Here is a 24,305-nt window from a genome sequence, read left to right on the forward strand (position 1 = left end):
ATGGGACCTGGGGAATCTAACCTCAAACCAGGGTCCTTAGGCTACACAGGCAAGTGCTTAACTGCTAAACCATCTCTCCAGCCCCAGAGATATTATTTTATTTATTTATTTATTTATTTATTTTTCGAAACAAGTTGCCTTTCAATGTACCCCAAAGATATTATTTTAAACTAAAGGTTCAAGAATAATTTCTGGGGGCTAGAGAGATGGCTTAGCAGTTAAGCCAAAGGACCCAGGTTCAATTCCCCAGTACTCATGCAAGACAGATGCACAAGGGGGTGTATATATCTGGAGTTCATTTGCAGTGGCTAGAGGCCCTGGGACATCCATCTCTGTCTATCTCCTCTCTCTCTCTCTCCTTGCAAATAAACAAATAAATAACATTTTTAAAGAATAATTTCTGTTGAAACAGAACTTAAAAATCTATTTTCAAGCATAGATTCCTCATTGACCTTGGGCCCTTACCTGGGCCCTGGGTCATTTACTTCAACATACCTGGCTGTTTGGCTTCTGTCTCTTCTCTCTCCACATTCCCCAGATCTTTATTATACTCTAGACAGGTGACCAGGTCTGGTTTACCCACAATCATACCTGTACATTAGAAAGATGCAAATAACCGTTCTGGGATTCTTTTGAAATACTGGAATTTCTAACATTGACTTTGCTGCATAGCTAGAAAGAATGTAAGAGTATTGTTTAAATGAGTTATCACTTGTTACTTCCTACCCTCAAGACTATTTAGGAAGCATTCTGAGTTTTCTCTTGAGTTCTGCTTTGAGTTATGACCATAAAAAGGCAAGAATAGAAATGAAACTCTTTGATGTAGGTGACAATATTATAGACTACTGAGTTTTTTAATGTATTGTGGGTCCAAAATGAATAGTCATAATTGTTTCAAAATGTGAAAATATAAAACAGCATAAAAATAACCTATGATACTGAACAATCTCCCTTTATTCATGTATGATATAAACTTCAATCAAAGACTCCTAACCTGCCTACAAAGCAGTTTGTCAGGGAACCCTAAGGATGTGCTGGGAGTTCTGCCGGAAATATATCCTCACCCACAGAAACCAGGCTGCTGTAGTTCTCCAACATCACGTCCCAGTACAAGGCCCTCTGAGCAGGGTCCAGGCATTCCCACTCCTCCTGGGAGAAGTATACGGCCACATCTCTGAATGACAATGGCTCCTAAAATAAACAGTAATAATCTGATCATTTGTCCTGGTACTGAATACTTGACCAAGGGAAAATGGAAAACATTGGCAAATTTTCAGATGTCTCCACAATCAAGTCTAAATACCATGCTTTTGTAGAATAATAAATATAAAATTATTATCTCAGCAAAGAAATACTCTTTTGGAATGCCATATTTATTCCACACAGAAATAATGAGTATATTTCCCAGGTGGGAATTTTAGGTTGAGTAAAATGCGTACTTTCTTAATTTTAATGTTTATATCCCTAACAGTGGATCTTACTGAATATAAATTCTCAATCAAGCCTGTAGTAGAGAAATACTGACAAATATCTAACAAGCACTCTAGCAATGTCAAGGCCCTGGGCAAAAATGCTAGTCGTGAATACCAAAGAGGGAGAACCAGAATAAAATGACTCATGTTTGAATTCAAAGTGATAGATCCCCCCTCCCCAACAGCAGCAAAGGCAGTTCCTAAGAGAACAGACCATGTGAGACAATGTTAGTGAGTGTTAGTGAGAGCTGGATTCCTCAGAGAGTAGAAAAGTAAGTGTGGAATAATATTCCACAAATGTATGCACCTACAGCTAGACATATTGCTCCGCAGACACCATGCAGATACTTTCACTAAATGGAATGACTTTATTCCTGTAATGAGACCACAGGAAATTAGATGAGTGGGAAGATGAAATGTTAATTTTTAACAACATTATATTAGTATATTTATAGGGCCACATATGATTCCAACAGGCTTTATACATATTAAAATAACAAACACTGAGTTTAAAACAGGTTGTCACTAAAAAACTGATTTCTGCTGGGCGTGGCAGCACACACCTTGAATCCCAGCACTCTGAGGCAGAGGTAGGAGGATAACTGTGAGTTCAAGGCCAGCCTGAGACTACATAGTGAATTCCAGGTCAGCCTGGGCTAGAGTATGACCCTACTTTGAAAAACCAATATGTGTGTGTGTGTGTATGTATGTATGTGTGTGTATGTATATGTGTGTGTGTGTGTGTATATATATATATATATATGTATATACATATACATATATATATATCCATTTATATAATGCTATTATTCTAGTATCTCACCTACCAATCTGCAAAATCATTACCCAAGAAGTATGTAATCACTTGCACATTCACTGAATTTTGTACCTAGAACTGCCACCTGAACACCATGCAGTGTGTGACTTTGTGCATGTGTTCAAAGGCAGCTGGAGACAGCTGTCTGTATGTCTTGCAAGAGCAGCAGTGATTCCCAAGCAGCAAGAATTCCTATTTTTATTTTATTTTAATTTTTATTTTTTGAAGAATTCCTTTTCAATCACTGAACCCTCTCTCCAGCCAAAGAATTCCTTTTTCACCTTGACACTCCTCCCCTCAACCTCAGAAATTATAAGTAGTTGCAAGGAACGCACCTTTCCATAGTAAACAATACTGTATTCTTTGTCATCACACTTGATACAGCGAAACTCAATCGTCAAGTACATGCAATTAGAACTTCGTTTTCCGCTCTAAAGAAATTACAAGAAAATGACTATTTTCAATATATTTCTTAATGAGGAACACAGGTATCAATCAACAAAAACTTAAACTACAACTATAATGTAAGTGTATGAAAAAACTTAAAAACTTTTTTTTAGCAAGAAAAGGAGAGAGGAAGACAAGACAGAGAATTGCACACAAGGGCCTCAGCCACTACACTTGAACTCCAGAATCTTGCGCCACCTAGTAGACATATGCAACCTTGCTCCCCTCATCTTTGTGTGTCTGGCTTACATGGGTTCTAAAGCTGAACACTGGTCCTTAGGTTTCACTGGCAAGGGCCTTAACTACTAAACCATCTCTCCTGCATGCATTTTTTTTTTTTGTAAAATATGTGGAACTAAAGACAAGAAGCTTAACAAGTATAATTTAGAAAATTTTCATAATTTATAAATGTTCTCAACACTTGATTTGTAAATTTTGATCCATGCCTTACATATATTGGAGAACAGTTGCTGATTCCCTACATAAACAGAAAATAGGTGGATGCCTTTTATAAATGTGTAAAACAAATACCTCAGCAATGACCGGTCTAAAACCCATGAATAAACCATGGCTTTAGACCCAATACACAAAACCACATAGATCCAAGAATGTTCCAAACATGCTTCAGCTTTATAGCTTAGCCTATTGTGAGAATAGTCATCATTTCTTATCTGTTGAAAAGGGGAAAGCAAGGCTAAACTACATTTTCTACACCCAGATGCACTGACCTGGAAGAGGAGGAGACAAAATGTTAAACTCTTCTGGAATATAATAGTATAAAAATTGGGAAAGGTAACTCCTGACAGCCTATACTGAGAATGTTTGAATCATTTCAGAAAGGAAGCCCAGTTTCACACTCAGTATAAATGTTATGCAGATTAACTTTCAAACAAGCACAGCAGCTCCCTGAAAGTAAGTACTGTACATGGAGTTTCTATTATTTCTCTTTCTCCCTCAGTCTGGCCCCCTGCTCAGAACTCGGCAGTGGTACAATGAGGTTATGTGAACAGTACTGTGGTCATCAACAGGTGGCCACTGACACTCCTCTCTCCTAATCTAGTTCTCTACACACAGAGGATTAGGCCAAACACCTAGTATTTTAAAGCAAAAACATAAAATATAACCCTTCTGGCCCAATACACAAGGTCAAGAGAAAAACCAATTGCTTATGTATCTTCAACTTTCTCAAGCGCACAGCTTCCTCTATGACATAGATAAAGCAGAGGACTGCTAGCCGGAACACTGGGCTGATGATGGCAACTTGAACATGGGCCACCACAAGTGAGAACACACATGTGAGCATCAAGCCTTCACAAGTGAGGTCTTCACAGTTGTAGTATGCAGCGGAGTCTGTACGGCTCATTATGATATTAATACAGAGGAAGCCAATATGACATATGTCCTACTGACACAGAACTCACAGGCGTAGAGGAAGCTCAATGATGCTGTATCTGTCACCAAGCTGACAACAAACAGTTCCTATGGCACCAATGTGTAGAAGACAGTCTGAAATAAAAACTATGCAACTCACCTCACTGATCATTTCTCTCTCTTGAAATGTCAGCTTATCTAGCCAGTCTACTTGCACCATATATCCTTGCCAAGGAGTCTTGGTGAGCTGTGGGAAAGCACAACAGGGGATCAGCACGGCTCTGACAGAGAGGAAGTGTGGAACATGCTAAGAACAGCTCTGACAGAGGAGGAAGAGGAGCACGTGCTAGGTTCCTTCTTTGAAATCCAAATTCTAATCTTTTACACCACAAGTGAAAAATCCCCACGGTCACTAAACTGGTCACAGTAACACACAGGCACATGAAATAAAATTACCTGAAGATAATATACTGTATATGAAAAAATTTTACTGATACTTGGGGCCTCATTCCCAAGATATCTCAGTATGGATATATAAATATTCCAAAAGCTGAAAAATATTTCACTTAATTAACTTCATTCCGGTCTTATGATTTAAGATAAGGGCTTCTGAACCTGCAGTAACAATTCCACATGTGAACTATTCCCACTGAACTCTAACCACATGCAACTGTCAGGATAAGAAACAAGGATTGGGCAACCTTCTACTTTCTTTCTTTTAAAGAAAAAACATTTTTAAAATTCTTTTAAAGAACTGGCCCACAGTCTTGCATAATTAATATGCTAGAGTACCAAAAAGTCTTTCCTAAATATAGCACCATGTTCTATAGCTCTTACATTCTGACTATTATAAATGGAATTATAACAAGAACAGACCCTGTCAGGGGAAATAAACCACTATTGCTCTAACAAAAACTATGTAAAAGGACAGCCACAGACAGAAATGCTGGCGGAGGGTCGGGTGATCTATAAATTGATACTTTAAAATTTAAGTACATGCATATTCATGCATGTTTTTAATTTTTAGGAAATTATGATAGAAGACTTCAATTTTCAGATGTGCCATTTAGAGGTACTGATCACATGATTACACATGCTGGTGTTTGACATCCAAAAAAATTCAAGATAACCTTTAAAAATTCAAGATAACCTTTAAAGTCCTCAAAATAGAACTAGCTTTTGCCTTTGAAAATGTATTTTAAACACCAGCTTTCTTTACATATCAAAACTCCTCCTTTCTAAACAAATTCACAGCACTAAGTAAAGCTAGCCAGCAAAGCCTTTTATAGAGTCTCTGCATCACTGTCCATGTCGAAACCTCTCTCAGAACCAAAAATCCTCATCATCACTTTTCTTCATCTTCAGTGACTTTATTGACTTCATTGACATTACAACTAAGAATATCACAGTAATTCAAAATGCAAACAGTGAACTTATACAAAAGTTCTGAGGGTCTTTTTTACAAATACTAAAAAAAAAATGAGCATTCTTCCAAATGACAGATATCAACATCTGACCTGATGTGACTTGTTTTATGAGGCAAGCCCAACAGACTGCCACTTAGTTTTAAAGCGAGAGCGAGGGAGTAGGTGATTGAGAGATAGAGAGAGAGAGAGAGAGAGAACTGGTGTACTAGGACCTCCAGCCACTACAACTGAACTCCACATGCATGCGCCCCCTTGTGCACGCTTGTGGCACTGTATGTCTGGCTTTCATGGGATCTGGGTCAAACATTAGTCCTTAGACTTTGCAGGCAAGTGCCTTAACTGCTAAGCCATCTCTTCAGCCTTTGACATAACCTCTAAATTTAAATGAAAATAGGCACAGAAATCTTAGTAATGGCCCCTTGTGTTTACAGTATCAATGACCATTTCCAACACACAACAGCTTAGATGACAATCAAAGGGTGCATAGATAAGTAAAATGTGATCATTTATACACAACAGAACATTTCTATTTTTTTGGTTTTTTTCGAGGTAGGGTCTCACTCTAGCCCAGGCTGACCTGGAATTCACTCTGTAGTCTCAGGGTGGCCTTGAACTCACAGAGATCCTCTTACCTCTGCCTCCCAAGTGCTGGGATTAAAGGCATGTATGACTACGCCCGGCCAGAACATTTCTTTTTTTTTTTTGGTTTTTCAAGTTAGGGTCTCACTCTGGCTCAGGCTGACCTGGAATTCACTCTGTAGTCTCAGGGTGGCCTTGAACTCACAGAGATCCTCTTACCTCTGCCTCCCAAGTGCTGGGATTAAAGGCATGTATGACTACGCCCGGCCAGAACATTTCTTTTTTTTTTTTGGTTTTTCAAGTTAGGGTCTCACTCTGGCTCAGGCTGACCTGGAATTCACTATGTAGTCTCAGGGTGGCCTCGAACTCTCGGCGATCCTCCTACCTCTGCCTCCCGAGTGCTGGGATTAAAGGCGTGCGCCACCACGCCCGGCCAGAACATTTCTTAATAATAAAAGAAATCACAACACTTGCTGGAAAATAGATGGAACTAGATGGAGAAATAAGGTGAAATAAGGCAGATTCAGAAGAACAAATACTGCTTGTTTTCTCTCACAGACAGATTTACATGCATATGTGTGCATAAAGAACATGGAAAGGGGTATGAGGCCTGGTATGATGGTGTACAACTTTTAATTTGAGTATTCAGAAGACAGAGGTAGGATGATTGTCATGAGTCCAAGGATAGCCTGCAACTATATAGTCAATTCCAGGTTAGCCTGGGCTAGAATGAGACCCTACCACAAACAAAAAAGAAAGGGAGCTAAACGGACTATGAGAAGGTAGAAAGAGATCTTCCAGGAAGTGGGGAGAGAGGGTAATAGAATATAACATGAAAACAGAAGGGGAAATGGCTTGGAGAGAGGAGAGGACCAGTGAGTGGACGCTGGGGAGTAGACTGAAGGCGACAATAAGAACAAATGTGACTCTATGTGTGGAAATGCCATGATGAAACCCAACACATTGCACACTAACTTAACAAACTAGTTAAAAGGAAAATGGTAAATGCTGGCATAAGCACCCATGTAAAGCATGGGCTAGGGATTTTGCTGGCTCTGATAAACATCAGACAAATATGTCAGAAACATGAAAGAGACCAAGGAATCCCCACAAAGATACCACCAAAGGACTGGGCAACATGGACCAGCTACAGCGCAACCAGTGGACGAAGGGAACTTACCACAGTGCTAAAAACTACTTTCAATCCATCACTTTTTAACCCATGCCAATAAAAATCATATCTATTTGTACTCCCAAATTCTAATGAGACTACAGATCTAAACCATGACAGGTGGCATTAATAGAGTCAATTACACCCTTTGGCACATGCTCCAAACAGGTTTTAAGACAAAAGAAAATATAAAAGGTCATATTACATTTTTTTTTGTTTCAATGAATAAATTAACAGTAGCAAGCAAGAACAAGGAACTTATAAGCTACATAAATGAAGAAAAAAGTAACATTCACATGGCAAGTTGTTGACATGTTTAACAACTACACTAAGTGGATGATTCTGCCTCCAGTTTTCAGATACCTGCCAAGCACCATTCTGAAGGGGCAGAGCTGAGACATCAGCTACATGCTCACTATCATTCTGCAGCCAGGGCCTCTACCCGTCTTCCCCATCTACACTCTACTACCGCACTGTTACTACGGGATTTTAGCTCCAATAATTTGTTAGCTACTGAACACTGGTTCTGATTGATAGCTGACCCCTCACTAATTCACTAGGAAGAGAGAACGGGCAATGTCAATGATGTTCAGGTGGAAGAATGCAATGAGCTTCTTTTTTCTCCTTTACCAAGTTATGCAGAGAAATCATAAATGTTCTGGAGCCACATGCACTGGTGCCAGAACTTTGTTGATAATACATGGTAGTTCCCAAATGGGCCTGGCCTTCTCTGATCTGAGTACCAGAGGGGACCCTTGTTATGAAAGCTGCACTCAGCATGGCAGTACTAAGACCAGAAAAGCCGCCATGGAAGGCAGATGTAAATATGCTACAGACATTTAGGTCTTCACAATATTACTGCAGGCACAGAGAAGTCAGACAACAGAAAGTAGGGGTCCATCAGCAGTAGGATCTGTTCACAACATGAAGGAACACACACTCTGAAATGCTACAGTCAAAGACACAAGAGTCTCTATGCCTCCAGAGGAAAAGATAATGCTGAATTTGATGCCTGCAAAATCATAAGTACCACTTGTGCTATGATAGCTGCTAATAAATTCACTTCCTATATCACATCTTAAAGTTAAGAGCAGAAGTTCTAGATATTTCTCAGCTTCAATAACATAGAATTTCTGCAGAACTTAATGTTCAATTAGCTCTGAAGACGTCTCCTATTACTCTACTTTCCTACTAGCTTCTTATCAAGCATTACAAGAGCAGTGGTTTACACAGTATTCACTTTATTATTTCCCACAATTTCTGGAGAAGCCAAGTAGACGCTATTGTGGTCTCTTAGAATCCCCTCAAGAGGGTGCAGTGAGCTTCACTGAGGGTGAAACACGATGATGGGGAATGATGGACCTAATGGGAGCCCCAAATGGTGAGGCCACTCACTTTTGCATGGATTGTCTTGGTCTCAGGGCATCACAGAACAGATCAACATTCTCCAATGGTTCCAAAACAGAGCTGCCATGGTGAATTACCTGGACATACACAGTACAAAATCTGAAGCACTGTGTCTCAGTACAAATAAGCCTCATGTCCGAGGGTTGCAGTAGACACAATGGAGAAGAGACGAGTCTAAAGAGACATACAAAGGGCCGGAGAGATGGCTTAATGGTTAAAGTGCTTGGCTGAGAAGCCTAAGGACCCATGTTCGACTCTCCAGATACGACGTAAGCCAGACACTCAAAGGTGTAGCAAGCACATGCCCACTAGGTGGCACAAATGTCTGGAGTTCAGTGTCTGAGACCATGACACATCAACTTTCTCTCTTTCTGTCTGTCTGTCTCTCTCTCTCTCACTCATTAGCTCAAAGAGAGAGAGAGAGGTGAAGAGGTGAGCTAGCATAGCACAACTGATGATTTATGTGACGAAGCAATGCACTGGGAATGTCTAGAATAAGCGATGGGGAATGCTAACCCATCAGTCGCTGTCTTCTTCTAAATTAACTATCACTCATACATCATGAAAATTCTACCAAATCTTCAAATATACTGACTTGACTGAGGGGCTATTGTTAATAATGGATTGAAAATTTTATTGACAGTTGCATGTATTAAAGTTATGACTATGAAGCATGCACACTGGGAGCAGTTACTCAGAGACCACAGCCTATGCTAGTTCATCTCCCAGTGGTGCTGGTAACAATATAGTCAGATGAGGGTGGCCATCACTAGTCCTAGACACATTCTAGGAATCCCCAATTCTAGGTTTTACAGATACTGAGGACCACAACAACTTCTTAAAACACAAGTAAGAGTTTAAAACACGGATTATTATTTTCTATCACTGGGATAAAATTTCTATTTCAGGGGGACTTCCGGTTAAGATGGCGGCGTAGGTACCACGCCAAAGCAGCCTAGGGAGGAAAAAGACGAAAAAAACTCAGCAAAATACACACTTTTACTAAAAAGTGAGGTGTATAGGACATTGAAGCGGCAGCGGAGAAGTAGAAGAGTTATAGAGCATCCAGAGCCTGCAAAGGCGGGAAAAGCGGCTCTGGCTGCTCGGCCAACCGCAGCAGAAAGCCGCCAGACTCAGCTCGAGCCGCAGGAAAAGCCAGGTGCGGGATTTTCCCCTCACACCGCGCTCTCCGCAACTCGGGAAACGTGAGGGGAGAGCGGCAGCGAGCAATAGAGGAGCAGACCGCGAGGTAGAAGAACGCTTGGAACAGCGAGAGAACCAGAGCAGCCGCGGCTCCCTCCCCTCCCCCACCGCCTGAACCCAGCTCCAGCGAACAGAGCAGCGGCCCGGGACCCGGCCACGCCAACTTGGGCTGACAACGGGACCCAAACAGGAGCAGTGTTTGGCAGCAACATCAGCGGCTTCAGCACCGGTAACAGCGGCCCCAGCAGCAGCAGACCCAGGAGTGGCAGCAGCGGCAGACTCGGCAGCAGCAGCATCAGGGGGAGCAGCGGCAGTGGACACAGCAGCAGCAGCTTCAGCAGCAGTGGTGGCTCCAGCAGTGGCAGCTACAGCAGCAGCAGAGGCAGCAGCAGCGGCTCAGTTTGCCCCGTAGGAAAAGCAAGTGCCCAGCTCCAGAAATCAGAACAGCAGCCCGACGACCCAGGCAGCAACTTGACTGAGACCAAAATCACCCAAGGTAACTGGGATTGCACCAGGGAAGGGTCTCACTTGGTCACAAGCTGACTTGGATCCCTCAACAGACCAGAAATCTAAACCTCTTTGTTGATAGACGATCTGCTCGTTATAATAACTACTCTTGCATACATACTCGGGGCTGTTTTTGATTGAATGTGTACAGTGTTTACTTAAATTTTAGAATCTACCTGTATTTTATTCCACTCAGCCTGCTTGAATATTCCTATAGCAGGGAAACTCAACCCCTAAGAACATCTTTGTAGATACTCTGAGAGTCTTAAGAGCCACACCTAACACCTTAAGGTCCTACCCTGAAAATATATTACATCAAATCAATTGATACAGCTAAGAATACACAGCTAGCTAGAAAATCCAAGCATTAACTTAATCCAAGATGCAAAAATATATACATTATAACACAAGAAACACTAAAAAGCAAGACGATATAAATCCACCTAAAAGTATTAATGCATCAGAAATGTCCTCCAGTGAGAAAGAGTTAGAGGAAATGCCTGAGAAAGAGTTCAAAAGAATAATTATAAATATGTTCAAAGAGGTCAAAGAACACATGAAAACAATCCAAGAAGAAATCAAAGAGGAAATCAAAGAAGAAATCAAAGGAATCAAAGAAGAGGCAGGACACCAATTTCATGAAATAAAGAAGGCAATACAAGACATAAATAGGGAAATAGAAATAATAAAGAAAAACCAGTCAGAATTACTAGCAATGAAGAACACAGATAATGAAATAAAAAACTCTGTAGAAAATCTCACCAGTAGGATGGATGAGGGAGAGGACAGAATATCTAAGCTAGAAGACCAGGTGGCAGACCTAATGCAGTCCAACAAAGAGAAAGACAAACTTATAGAAAAGTATGAGTGGGAATTTCAAGATATTCGGGACACTATGAAAAGATCCAATATAAGAATTCAGGGCATAGTAGAAGGAGAAGAACTCCACTCCAGAGGCATAGTAGGCATCTTCAACAAAATCATAGAGGAAAATTTCCCCCAAATTGGGAAAGAGGTGCCAATACAGATACAGGAAGCCTTTAGAACCCCAGCCAGACAAAACCCAGAAAGAACCTCTCCTCGCCATATTATAATCAAACTTCCAAACACACACACCAAAGAAAAAATATTGAAAGCAGTTAGAGAGAAAAATCAAGTTACCTACAAAAGCAAGCCCATCAGGATTACAGCAGATTATTCAACACAAACTTTTAAAGCCAGAAGGGCTTGGAGTGATATATTCCAAGTTCTGAAAGATAACAACTGTCAACCAAGGTTACTTTATCCTGCAAAGTTATCCATTCAAATAGATGGAGAAATAAAGACATTCCATTACAAAAGCAGGTTAAAGGAGTATTTGAAGACAAAACCAGCTTTACAGAAAATACTTGATAGAATCCTCCATGCTGAAGAAAAGGAAAAGCACACATATAAGGAACCTAGAAAAAACAAGCTATACTCAAATACCAGTTAAAAGAAGAGAGCACAGGTAGAACCAGAAACACACACACACACACACACACACACACACACACACACACGGCAAACATAAATACACACCTTTCAATAATATCTCTTAATAATAACGGTCTCAATGCCCCAACGAAAAGACATAGATTTGCAGACTGGGTTAAAAAGCAGGATCCTACAATTTGTTGTCTCCAAGAAACTCACCTTTCTACAAAGGATAGACATTATCTTAGGGTGAAAGGTTGGAAGACGGTGTTTCAAGCAAATGGGCCTAGAAAACAAGCAGGGGTTGCTATCCTAATATCAGACAGGTTAGACTTTAGTCCGAGGTTAGTCAAGAAAGATAAGGAAGGTCACTTTATACTGATTAAGGGCACACTCCAACAGGAGGACATTACAATCCTAAACATATATGCACCTAACATGGGGGCTCCCAAATTTGTCAAACAAACACTATTAGAACTAAGGTCACAGATAACACCAAACACAGTGGTGGTGGGTGACTTTAACACCCCACTCTCATCAATTGACAGGTCATCCAGGGAAAGAATAAACAGAGAGGCATCTGGACTAAATGAGGTCATAGAAGGAATGGACCTAACAGATATCTACAGGACATTTCATCCAAAGGCTGCAGAATATACATTCTTTTCAGCAGCACATGGAACATTCTCTAAAATAGACCATATATTAGGACACAAAGCAAATCTTAACAAATTCAGGAAAATTGAAATAATTCCTTGCATTCTATCAGACCACAATGGAATTAAACTACAAATCAGTAGCAAGAAAGGCTATAGAGCATACACAAAATCATGGAAACTAAACAATACACTACTAAATGATGAGTGGGTCAATGAAGAAATCAAAAAGGAAATCAAAAAATTTATAGAGTCAAATGATAATGAGAACACAACATACCAAAATCTCTGGGACACAATGAAGGCAGTTCTAAGAGGTAAATTTATAGCCTTAAGTGCCTATATTAAAAAATTAGAAAGGTCACAAGTAAACGACCTAATGCTTCACTTAAAGCCTTGGAAAAAGAAGAACAAGGCAAACCAAAAAGTAGTAGACGGGAAGAAATAATAAAGATTAGGGCAGAAATTAATGAAATAGAAACAAAAAGAACAATCCAAAGAATTAATGAAACAAAGAGTTGGTTCTTTGAAAGGATAAACAAGATTGATAAACCCTTAGCAAATCTGACCAAAAGAAAGAGAGAAGAGACACAAATTAATAAAATCAGAGATGAACAAGGTAACATCACAACAGATTCCAGAGAAATTCAAAAAATCATAGGGACATACTATAAAAGCATATACTCCACAAAGTATGAAAATCTGAAAGAAATGGATGATTTCCTTGATCTATATGACCTACCTAAATTAAATCAAAATGAGATTAATCACTTAAATAGACCTATAACAAACATGGAGATCCGAACAGTTATCAATAATCTCCCAACTAAAAAAAGCCCAGGCCCGGATGGATTCACTGCTGAATTTTACCAGACTTTTAAGGAAGAGCTAACACCATTGCTTCTTAAGCTTTTCCAGGAAATAGAAAAAGAAGGAATTCTACCAAACTCCTTCTATGAGGCCAGCATCACCCTGATACCAAAACCAGGCAAAGATAGAACAAAAAAAGAAAATTACAGACCAATCTCCCTCATGAACGTAGATGCAAAAATTCTCAACAAAATATTGGCAAACAGAATACAAGAGTATATCAAAAAGATCATTCACCCTGACCAAGTAGGCTTTATCCCAGAGATGCAGGGATGGTTCAACATACGCAAATCTATAAATGTAATACATTACATAAACGGGTTGAAGGACAAAAATCACATGATCATCTCATTAGATGCAGAGAAAGCATTTGACAAAATCCAACATCCCTTCATGATAAAAGTCCTACAGAGACTGGGAATAGAAGGAACATATCTCAATATAATAAAGGCTATTTATGACAAGCCTACAGCCAACATATTACTAAATGGGGAAAAACTGGAAGCTTTTCCACTAAAATCAGGAACAAGACAAGGGTGTCCACTGTCCCCACTTCTATTTAATATACTTTTGGAAGTCTTAGCCATAGCAATAAGGCAAGAGACACACATAAAAGGGGTACAAATTGGAAAGGAAGAAATCAAGTTATCATTATTTGCAGATGACATGATTCTATACATAAAGGACCCTAAAGACTCTACTAGCAAGCTGTTAGAGCTGATCAAAACATACAGCAATGTAGCAGGATACAAAATAAATACACAGAAATCAGTAGCCTTTATATATGCTAACAACAAACACACAGAGGATGAAATCAGAGAATCGCTCCCATTCACAATTGCATCAAAAAAAATAAAATACCTTGGAATAAACCTAACCAAGGAAGTAAAGAATCTATACAATGAGAACTTTAAAATACTCAAGCGAGAAATTGCAGAAGACACTAGAAAGTGGAGAAACATCCCTTGTTCCTGGATTGGAAGAATCAATATCGTGAAAATGGCAATCTTACCTAAAGCAATCTACACATTTAATGCAATCCCTATCAAAATTCCAAAGGCTTTCTTCATGGAAATAGAAAAAACAATCCAAAAATTCATTTGGAATCACAAAAAACCTCGAATATCTAAAATAATACTGAGCAACAAAAAAGAGGCTGGTGGTATCACCATACCTGATTTTAACCTATACTACAGAGCCATAGTAACAAAAACAGCATGGTACTGGCACAAAAACAGACATGTAGATCAGTGGAACAGAATAGAGGACCCAGATGTAAGCCCAAGTAGCTATAGCCACCTGATATTCGATAAAAATGCCAAAAATACTCATTGGAGAAGAGACAGCCTCTTCAGCAAATGGTGTTTTGAAAACTGGATATATATCTGCAGAAGGATGAAAATAGATTCTTCTCTCTCGCCATGCACAAGAATTAAGTCCAAATGGATTAAAGACCTTAACATCAGACAGGAAACTTTGAAACTGCTAGAGGAAAAAGTAGGGGAAACCCTTCAACATATTGGTCTTGGCAAAGACTTTCTGAATACAACCCCAATTGCTCAGGCAATAAAACCACAGATTAACCACTGGGACCTAATGAAATTACAAAGATTTTGCACCGCAAAGGACACAGTGAAAAAAGCAAAGAGGCAACCTACAGAATGGGAAAAAATCTTCGCCAGCTATATATCTGATAGAGGATTAATATCTAGGATATACAAAGAACTCAAAAAGTTAAATAATAAGGAATCAAACAAGCCAATCAAAAAAATGGGCTATGGAGCTAAATAGAGAGTTCTCAAAGGAAGAAATAAGAATGGCATATAAGCATCTAAAAAAATGTTCTACGTCACTAGTCATCAGGGAAATGCAGATTAAAACTACATTGAGATTCCATCTCACTCCTGTCAGATTGGCCACCATCATGAAAACAAATGATCATAAATGTTGGCGGGGATGTGGAAAAAAAGGAACCCTTCTGCACTGCTGGTGGGAATGCAATCTGGTCCAGCCATTGTGGAAAACAGTGTGGAGGTTCCTAAAACAGCTAGAGATTGATCTACCATATGACCCAGCTATAGCACTCCTAGGCATATATCCAAAGGACTCATCTCATTTCCTTAGAAGTACATGTTCAACCATGTTTATTGCTGCTCAATTTATAATAGCTGGGAAATGGAACCAGCCTAGATGTCCCTCAACAGATGAGTGGATAATGAAGATGTGGCACATTTATACAATGGAGTTCTACTCAGCGGTAAAGAAAAATGAAGTTATGAAATTTGCAGAAAAATGGATGGACCTGGAAAGGATTATACTAAGTGAGGTAACCCAGGCCCAGAAAGCCAAGCGCCACATGTTCTCTCTCATATGTGGATCCTAGCTACAGATGACTGGGCTTCTGCGTGAGAATGAAAATACTTAGTAGCAGAGGCCAGGAAGTTGAAAAGGAGACATAAAGGGTGGAGAAAGGAAGGGAGGAGGATACTTAATAGGTTGATATTGTATATATGTAATTACAATGATTGTAATGGGGAGGTAATATGATGGAGAATGGAATTTCAAATGGGAAAGTGTGGGGGTGGGGAGGGAGGGAATTACCATGGGATATATTTTATAATCATGGAAAATGTTAATAAAAATTAAAAAAAAAATTTCTATTTCATTTTGGGCCAGAAATGCTGGTGACCTACCCCTTTGCAAAAAGAGCACCTACATTCTGTTCAATAGCAGGGTACGGGCTGGAGACATGGCTTAGCGGTTAAGCGCTTGCCTGTGAAGCCTAGGGAGGGACCCCAGTTTGAGGCTCGACTCCCCAGGACCCACGTGAGCCAGATGCACAAGGGGGCGTACGTGTCTGGAGTTCATTTTCAGGGCTGGAGGCCCTGGTGCGCCTATTCTCTCTCTCTCTATCTGCCTCTTTCTCTCTGTCTGTCACTCTCAAATAAATAAAATAAACAAAAAAAAAAATAAATAAACCAGAAGGGTAAGAGCTATACAATCTGTATCAAATTGCTTGTGAAGAAATAATCCTTGCTAAGGTACCCATTTCAGGAAGAAGACAGATGAAGAAATCAGCAAAAGTGCCATTCTCTCTTTGTCAGGAACACAAGTTTCTAAAGAATTCATGAGAAGTCATATAGAGTTGGGAAGGGATACCCTTGTCACAGAATAATGGAGTGATTATTGAGCCTGACTTCTCCAAGAATTAAATAGGAAGAGGTTGTAAAAGCTATTGAAATAGAAGAACCAGGGCTGGAGAGATGGCTTAGTGGTTAAGGCAGTTATCTGTGAAGCCTATGGACCCAGGCAGGTTTGATTCCTTAGTATCCAAGTAAGGTGGCACATGTATCTGGAGTTCATCTGCAGTGCCTGGAGGCCCTGGCATGCCCATTCTCTCTCTGCCTCTCCTCTCACAAATAAATAAATAATACTTAAACTGAAGAATCCCCAAGAATGAAATAGTGAACAGCCCAGGAAATATCTAGGAGCTCCAATCATGTACTACCAGATGCAGTGGAAGACAGAAATATATGCTCAAGGAAAATGGCTCAGACCAGTTGGTGAATATCAAGGCCAGGGCTGAAACTGGGTCAGCTTACCACACTATATCTGGCCTAAAAGTAGCAGAGAAAGGTTTGGCCACATAGTAGCTGTTGCCAACAGATGGACTTCCATGACCACCCCTTCTCAGTTTAGTCACTGCTATTGAGTTTTAACTGCCCTTGAGTGTAAGTGCCTTCGACTGAGGCTAGGCATTCAATGGAGCTGAGTGCTAGTGGAAAAGCAGGAAATATGTGGACAGGCGAGAATAGAATGGAAAATAAATATTTGTATATGGCGGAATTCTGCCTAGGACCTTTTACTACTTAGAAGTGGAGAAAAGTTGACAGTCCAAGGAAGGTGAAGAAGAACCTGACTCCTGACCTGGACCCATTTTCGCTGGTGTCTCCACGCACTCTGCACAAGCACACGAGACCTCATGGCTCCTGCAGTTCCATCAGGTCCTCCTGGGAGATGAACACATCTGTTTCTGCTGGGCGTGGTGACTCGGCCCTGCAGTCCCAGCCCTCGGGAGGCTGAGGCAGGAGGATCACTGCGTTTCAGACCGGTGTACAGCATGACATGGAAACAGGTACTCATAGCTGCTGTGGCTACAAAGCACCGAGTCTACGGAAGGCCATCAGTAAGAGACCAGACAAGGAACAGTTCCCCAGTGCAAGCTGCTGTAGAGTTTGTGTGTCCGTTAAGTCCAAAGGCAAACTGGCGGCGCTATCGAGGAAAATTATAAAGTGATACTACAGAGTGATCTCCATTTGCAAGAAGAGAACCTCACCACAGGAAGCCCTCGCTGTGGCTTGTCCTGGCGGAAGGCCTCCTCTCCAGCGGAACTTCCGGCAGCCATCCCCACAGGACAGTTCTGTGACTGCCTTGCGCGCTGCTCTTTCACTGTATTAAATAAACGTCTTTCTACTCTGGGCTAAGGGGTTAGTTTTTTGACTACCCTGCTAATCTCCCACCACAAACTTCCCACTAGGACGCACAAGGTACTTAAAAGCAAAGTGAAAGTCTGTCATCTCTGCCTTCATTTCATGTCTGTCATCTGGCAGAAGGCACCAAGATAAAGCACTGTCCTTAACTTTCCTCTGGGGCTGCCTGCATTCCAGGAAGATCAAAGCCTAATGGGACAGACCACCAAGATGAGACTTCTTACCAGTGCAGGACAGTGTGATCCCCAGTGACTAGCAGATTTGCAATGCAGGAGCCCACCTTGTGGGTGCACCAGTCCTAGACGACGGGACAATCATGGGCATGACCCCACTTCAACCAAGACTGATTAGTTAGACACACTTTCTGTTCTCTTCTGAAACTTCAATCTCAGGACCTTGAGCATGGCTGTTGCAGTCAGGTTCGCACTGCTGGTAGAAATCACCTGACTAAGAGCAGCTTTTGGGATAAAAGGATTTATTTTGGCTTACAGACTCAAGGGGAAGCTCCATGATGGCAGGAAAAATGGTGGACATCACCCACTGGCCAACATAAAGTGGACAATAGTAACAGGAGAGTGTGCTAAACACTAGCACGGGGGACCGGCTGTAACACCCATAAGCTCACCCTCAATAACACACTGCCTCCTAGAGGTGTTAATTCCCAAATCTCTATCAGCTGGGAGTCTAGCATTCAGAACACCTAAGTTTATGGGGGACACCTGAATCAAACCACCACAATGGCCTTTGGGTCATTAAGCCCTGCATCTGTTCCTCTGCCCAAACAGACACAATGAATACATTTCCTCTCTGTTTCCCATGTCAGTACCTGAAGATGGCCCTGGGGTCACTTAACTCCTCTATCAGTTCCTCTTCAATGTGGCCACACTGAATACAACTCCTCTCTCCGTCCCTCATATACTTCTCTTTAACTGGCATGTAGGGAACAGGTGGCCCAGAACTGTACCTACTGGAACCAGGGCTTTGATGCTCAAAACTACCAAGACTCCAGAGAGAAAGAGGAGAAAGGGAGAAGAATAAAAGAAAACAGAGAAGAAGGATTCTAATAAAGGTCTTTACTTTCACAGAGAAGGAAGGTGAGAAAGATTGAAGTATAAATCAGAGCAGTGTTACTGAAGTATCAGTGTGTGGCGGCACCTTGAGGTCTGAGACAGGTAACACTGAGTTATCAATGTGAGGGTGGGGCGGGACTCCAGGTGTCAGATAGGAAATACTGAAGTATCCATGCAGGACCTTGAGGTCTGAGACAGGTAACACTGAGTTATCAATGTGAGGGTGGGGCGGGACTCCAGGTGTCAGATAGGAAATACTGAAGTATCCATGCAGGACCTTGAGGTCTCAGACAGGTAACACTGAGTTATCAATGTGAGGGTGGGGCGGGACTCCAGGTGTCAGATAGGAAATACTGAAGTATCCATGCAGGACCTTGAGGTCTGAGACAGGTAACCCTGAGGCAGAGACTTACGGATAAAGAATCTTCAAGCAAGATGAAAAGTCCCCAGCCTGTTTGCCGGAACAACACAAGACCTGACCCACCTAGGGATCAGAGAAGAGGAAGTGCCTTCACCACTAACTATATAACCAAAGTTCATCACACTAGAGACAGAGAAAATCTACACTGACATAGGTACTGCTGGCAGTGAGCTTTCTCGAGGTTCTTCATGACTTGGGTCTTTACTTGAGACACGGGTGAGAAGGACTGAAAAACAATGCTTGTGTGTTTCAAATCTACCCAAGAATTTGAGTGTGTGTTTTGGGCGGGGTGGGGGGGGGGGAGATGGAAGGGAACAGGAGGGCAGGGACAGATTCTAAAACAGACAGGAGAGAAATAAATGATAGCCACTACTGTTCTATTCATATACCCAATTCATTCTTAGAATAAACATCAATCAACCAACATGTGTTCATCAGATAATATCAATAATAGGGGCTGGAGAGATGGCTTAGGAGTTAAGGTGCTTGCCTGCAAAGCCAAAGACCCAGGTTTGATTCCCCATGACCCACATAAGCAAGATGCACAAGGTGGCACATGCATGTGGAATTCGTTTGCAGTGGTTAGACACCCTGGCATATCCATTCTATCTCTCTCAAATAAATAAATTAAATATTATAAAAAAGCAGACATACTATCAAAATTCCAAGGTGTTATAAAAAGGCATTAGTTTGTGCTGGAGAGATGGCTTAGCGGTTAAGCGCTTGCCTGTGAAGCCTAAGGACCCCGGTTCGAGGCTCGATTTCCCAGGACCCACGTTAGCCAGATGCACAAGGGGACGCACGCATCGGGAGTTCATATGCAGTGGCTGCAGGCCCTGGCGCACCCATTCTTGCTCCCTGTCTCTCTCTACCTGCCTCTTTCTCTGTCTGTTGCTCCACATAAGTGCCACATGTGGTGATGATACATATCTGTAATCTCACTGCTGGTGAGGGGGAGACAGCTAAGTCCAGTTGTGTTAGTGAGCCCCAATTTCAGTAACAGACTCTGTCTCAAAGAAAGGTGGAGCATGACAAAGGAAGACAGACACTTAAAGTCAACCACTGACCTCCACACATGCACACAGACACATGTGCCCACACAAATACGAACATATATACACATCATATGCACACACACTATACATGTGAAAAAATACAAAAGTAGAAATAAATTCAAGGGTGCTTCCCAAATTTGATCTGTTTCAAGTACCCACATACATATAACTCATTGAGCAAAACAATTCATTTCAGAGCAGTGGAAAATGTGGAGTAGATGATGGGCTGACTGCTCACAGCACAGAACTACACACAAGTGGATCTGCCTCCACAGAAGACTCCTGGAGACCCCACGTTCACAGTATGGAAAGTCCAGATGTGTATTAGCTGTTGCAGAAGCATCTTAAAATGGGGAACAACTCTTTTTTATATATAATTAACAACTTCCATGATTGTAAACAATATCCCATGGTAATTCCCCCCCTACTTTCCCCTTTGAAACTTCGCTCTCCATTATATCTCCTCCTCCTCTCAATCAGTCTTTTATTTTGATTTCATCATCTTTTCCTTCTATTATGATGATCTTGTGTATGTAGTGTCAGGCACTGTGAGGTCATAGATATCTGGGCCATTGCAACGTGCTCCTCCAGACACAAAATGGGGAACAACCCTTGAGCATAACTAAGACTTAAGAATTCTCTCTCTCTCTCTCTCTCTCTCTCACACTCACTCACACACACACACACACACACACACACACAGTGGGCCCAATTTAAAAATAAATGTGCACATATTCATGCACATATATTTCTACACTGACTGAAAGCATGGAAGCTAAAATATTAATGTCAAGTTATCCCTGAGTAGTACATGGGGGGTAGAAGGTCTCCATAGTCTCCTTTGTGCCTTAACAGTACTTCATCCCTATACAATGTTTGTAGTGGTTTGATTCAGGTGTCCCTCATAAACTTATGTGTTCTGAATGCTAGGTTCCCAGCTAGGGCCAATTTGTAAACTGCAATCTCCTGGAGGCAGTGTATTGTTGGGGAGGGATTATGGCTGTTATAGCCAGCTTCCCCTTGCCAGTGTTTGGCACACTCTCCTGCTGCTGTTGTCCACCCTCTGCCCATGCCATCGTTTTTCTCTGCCATCATGGAGCTTCCTCTCAAATCTGTAAGCAAAAACAAACCCTTCCACAAGCTGATCTTAGGATATTTTCTGCCAGCAATGGGAATTTGACTGCAACAATGTGTTTATTAATGGTAAAAAAAAAAAAAATGTTAAAGAATGGGTTAGCGGTTAAGCGCTTGCCTGTGAAGCCTAAGGACCCAGTTCAAGGCTCGATTCCCCAGGACCCATGTTAACCAGATGCACAAGGGGGTGCACGCATCTGGAGTTTGTTTGCAGTGGCTGGAAGCCCTGGCGTGCCCATTCTCTCTCTTCCTCTCTCTCTTTCTGCCTCCTTCCTCTCTGTCACTCTCAAATAAATAAACAAAAAAATTTTTTTTAATGTTAAAGAAGGTTTTTCAAAAGTTATAGCTATCTAAGGGACTAAGCATGTAACTTGGGGGCAGAACACTTGCTTCACATGTACAAACCTATCTGCTACACCATAACCAAATGTAGGTAAGTCTACTAAGAAACCCTGTAAGGGCTAGCATTTAGAAAGACGAGAATATTGAAGAGATTTTATTCCACAGTGAAAACTGAGATTGGAGACCTGCCTGATTCAATGAACCTGACCAAGGAAATGAAGGACAATTATTGAACTGACTGCTCAGTGTCACGTGTTTTCTGTGGATCTTTGAACTGGGTCAAATGAAAGCACCATCTAAGGCACATAGCATTACTGTTTGACCAAAATTTGCTCAAAAAGCACTCTTATACATGGATATGGATAGGCATCTGGAATCAAACTTTACTCAGGCCAAGACTCTCTGGGAATTATACTATCAGGAAACATCAAAATCTAGTTACAGAACAGATATCATGCTTGAATTAGAGCAACATGCTTGTTTGGGCACTCTAAAATACTCAATGAAGCAGTATTTATTCCCACTGTTCTTTGACACCAGAAATGCAGCCAGGTGTGGTGGCGCATCTTTAATCCCAGCACTTGGGAGGCAAAGGTAGGAGGATTACCATGAGTTTGAAACCACTAGGGGATAGAGTGAGTTCCAAGACAGCATGGGCTAGAGTGAAAGCCTACTTCAAACCCCAATCCCCAGAAGAGAGAAAGAATATGTAAGTTTTAAGTTAAGAACATAAGTATCACAGTATACCCTGAGTGATAAATTAGCAGACTAAGATTATAGCAAAAGGGCTGGAGGGATGGATTAGCGGTTAAGGCATTTGCCTGCAAAGCCAAAGGACCCAGGTTCGATTCCCCAGGACCCACATTAGCAAGATGCACAAGGGAGCGCATGCATCTGGAGTTTGTTTGCAGTGGCTGGAGGCCCTGGTGCACCAATTCTCTCTCTCCCTCCCTTTTTCTCTGTCAAATAAATAAAAGTAAAAAATATATATTTTAAAGATTTTAGCAAGTATCCAAGCGCATTCCATTGTATGAAAAGCAATTAGGCCATGCTCTGGGACTCTTTCTCTGAGGCATCTCTGAAATGGTAAAGATGCAGCACACATCCCAAGAAAGGAGCCTGTGCACAGCTACACCCTGTACTCAAGGCTCACACACTACACAAGAAAAGGAAAGGCACAAATACCACATTCACAGCCACAGGTGGATAAGCTACAGCTTTACTCTATGTAAGGTGCACCTGAAAAATCTAAGCGGATAAATAACTCTAGCACTTGCTATGTGAGTACCTTTGGACTCATAGACTAGGACTGATCTTGGAAATTATCCACTCTACACTTAGGGTTCTGTAAATTTATGAATTATTTTTCCTGAGGTGGCAGGGTAGTTAAAACTCCACATCCTTGTGTGGTGCTATTTCCACTGCAAATGCTTCCAAGTGCCCAACCTTCCAAATTCGTCCAACATAAGATGTCATTTTAAAAAATACAATGGAATTTCAAAGGGGAAAGTGTCAGGGGGGAGGGAGGAAATTACCATGGGATATTTTTTTTTATAATCATGGACAATGTTAATAAAAATTTAAAAATAAAAAAAAATATTTTTTGGGGGGGAAGGATATTATCATGGTTTATTGTCTATAATTATGTAAGTTGTCAATAACAAAAAAGGAAATAAAATAAAATAAAAATACATTTTCCCTCAGTAGCAAAAAGGATATGGCGGGCTGGAGAGATGGCTTAGCGGTTAAGCGCTTGCCTATGAAGCCTAAGGACCCCGGTTCGAGGCTCGGTTCCCCAGGTCCCACATTAGCCAGATGCACAAGGGGGCACACGCATATGGAGTTCGTTTGCAGAGGCTGAAAGCCCTGGCGTGCCCATTCTCTCTCTCTCCCTCTCTCTGTCTTTCTCTCTGTGTCTGTCGCTCTCAAATAAACAAATAAATAATTTAAAAAAAAAAAAAAGGCGTGTGCCAAAAAAAAAAAAAAAAAAAAGGATATGGCAAGTTCTAAAATGCCAAAAAGACCAGCTGCTATATTGGAAAAAAAGGAATATTTTGGCCTAAAGTCCCAAGAAATAAAAAGGTTTTTCCTAAGGGTAAAAAGTTCCTTCACAAGCTGCAAATAGGACCCATTTTTCTCCTTAATCACTGGTCTTGACAGCTTCTGTTTAACTGTGGGGAACACTGATGCAGACTCTCGGGACATGCCAAGTTCTGATGCCACCACTCCACTCTCAAAAGTGTGATCCTATCAGTGGGAAAAGAACATGGAAATGGCTCTGCTACTGTCACAGCATAAACACCAAAGGATGCTTATTCTCTCAATTTTTCTTCTCAGTTTAAAGATCCACAGAAATGTAAAGACTTAATAAAAAGATGGGACCCTGGCTGCTAAACGCTAGACTACTGATG

General features: G+C 41.2%; 1 protein-coding gene across 5 annotated transcripts in view; it reads right to left on the minus strand.

Annotated features, from left to right (window-relative positions):
* LOC123454689 (zinc finger protein 383-like) overlaps positions 1 to 24,305 on the minus strand; it is a 57,506-nt gene that overhangs the window by 12,324 nt on the left and 20,877 nt on the right. For 3 of the 5 annotated variants that reach the window (XM_045133514.1, XM_045133512.1, XM_045133510.1), the window contains 4 exons: positions 4,268 to 4,354; positions 2,625 to 2,720; positions 1,065 to 1,191; positions 496 to 591 (listed from right to left, as the gene is read on the minus strand). In XM_045133514.1, coding sequence (XP_044989449.1) covers positions 496 to 591; positions 1,065 to 1,191; positions 2,625 to 2,720; positions 4,268 to 4,354 — 406 coding nt within the window. The remainder of the gene's footprint in view (positions 1 to 495; positions 592 to 1,064; positions 1,192 to 2,624; positions 2,721 to 4,267; positions 4,355 to 24,305) is intronic. The other 2 variants (XM_045133511.1, XM_045133513.1) reach the window with 2 other exon arrangements.

This window comes from Jaculus jaculus, chromosome 14, assembly GCF_020740685.1.
Source record: "Jaculus jaculus isolate mJacJac1 chromosome 14, mJacJac1.mat.Y.cur, whole genome shotgun sequence".
Lineage (NCBI taxonomy): Eukaryota > Metazoa > Chordata > Mammalia > Rodentia > Dipodidae > Jaculus > Jaculus jaculus.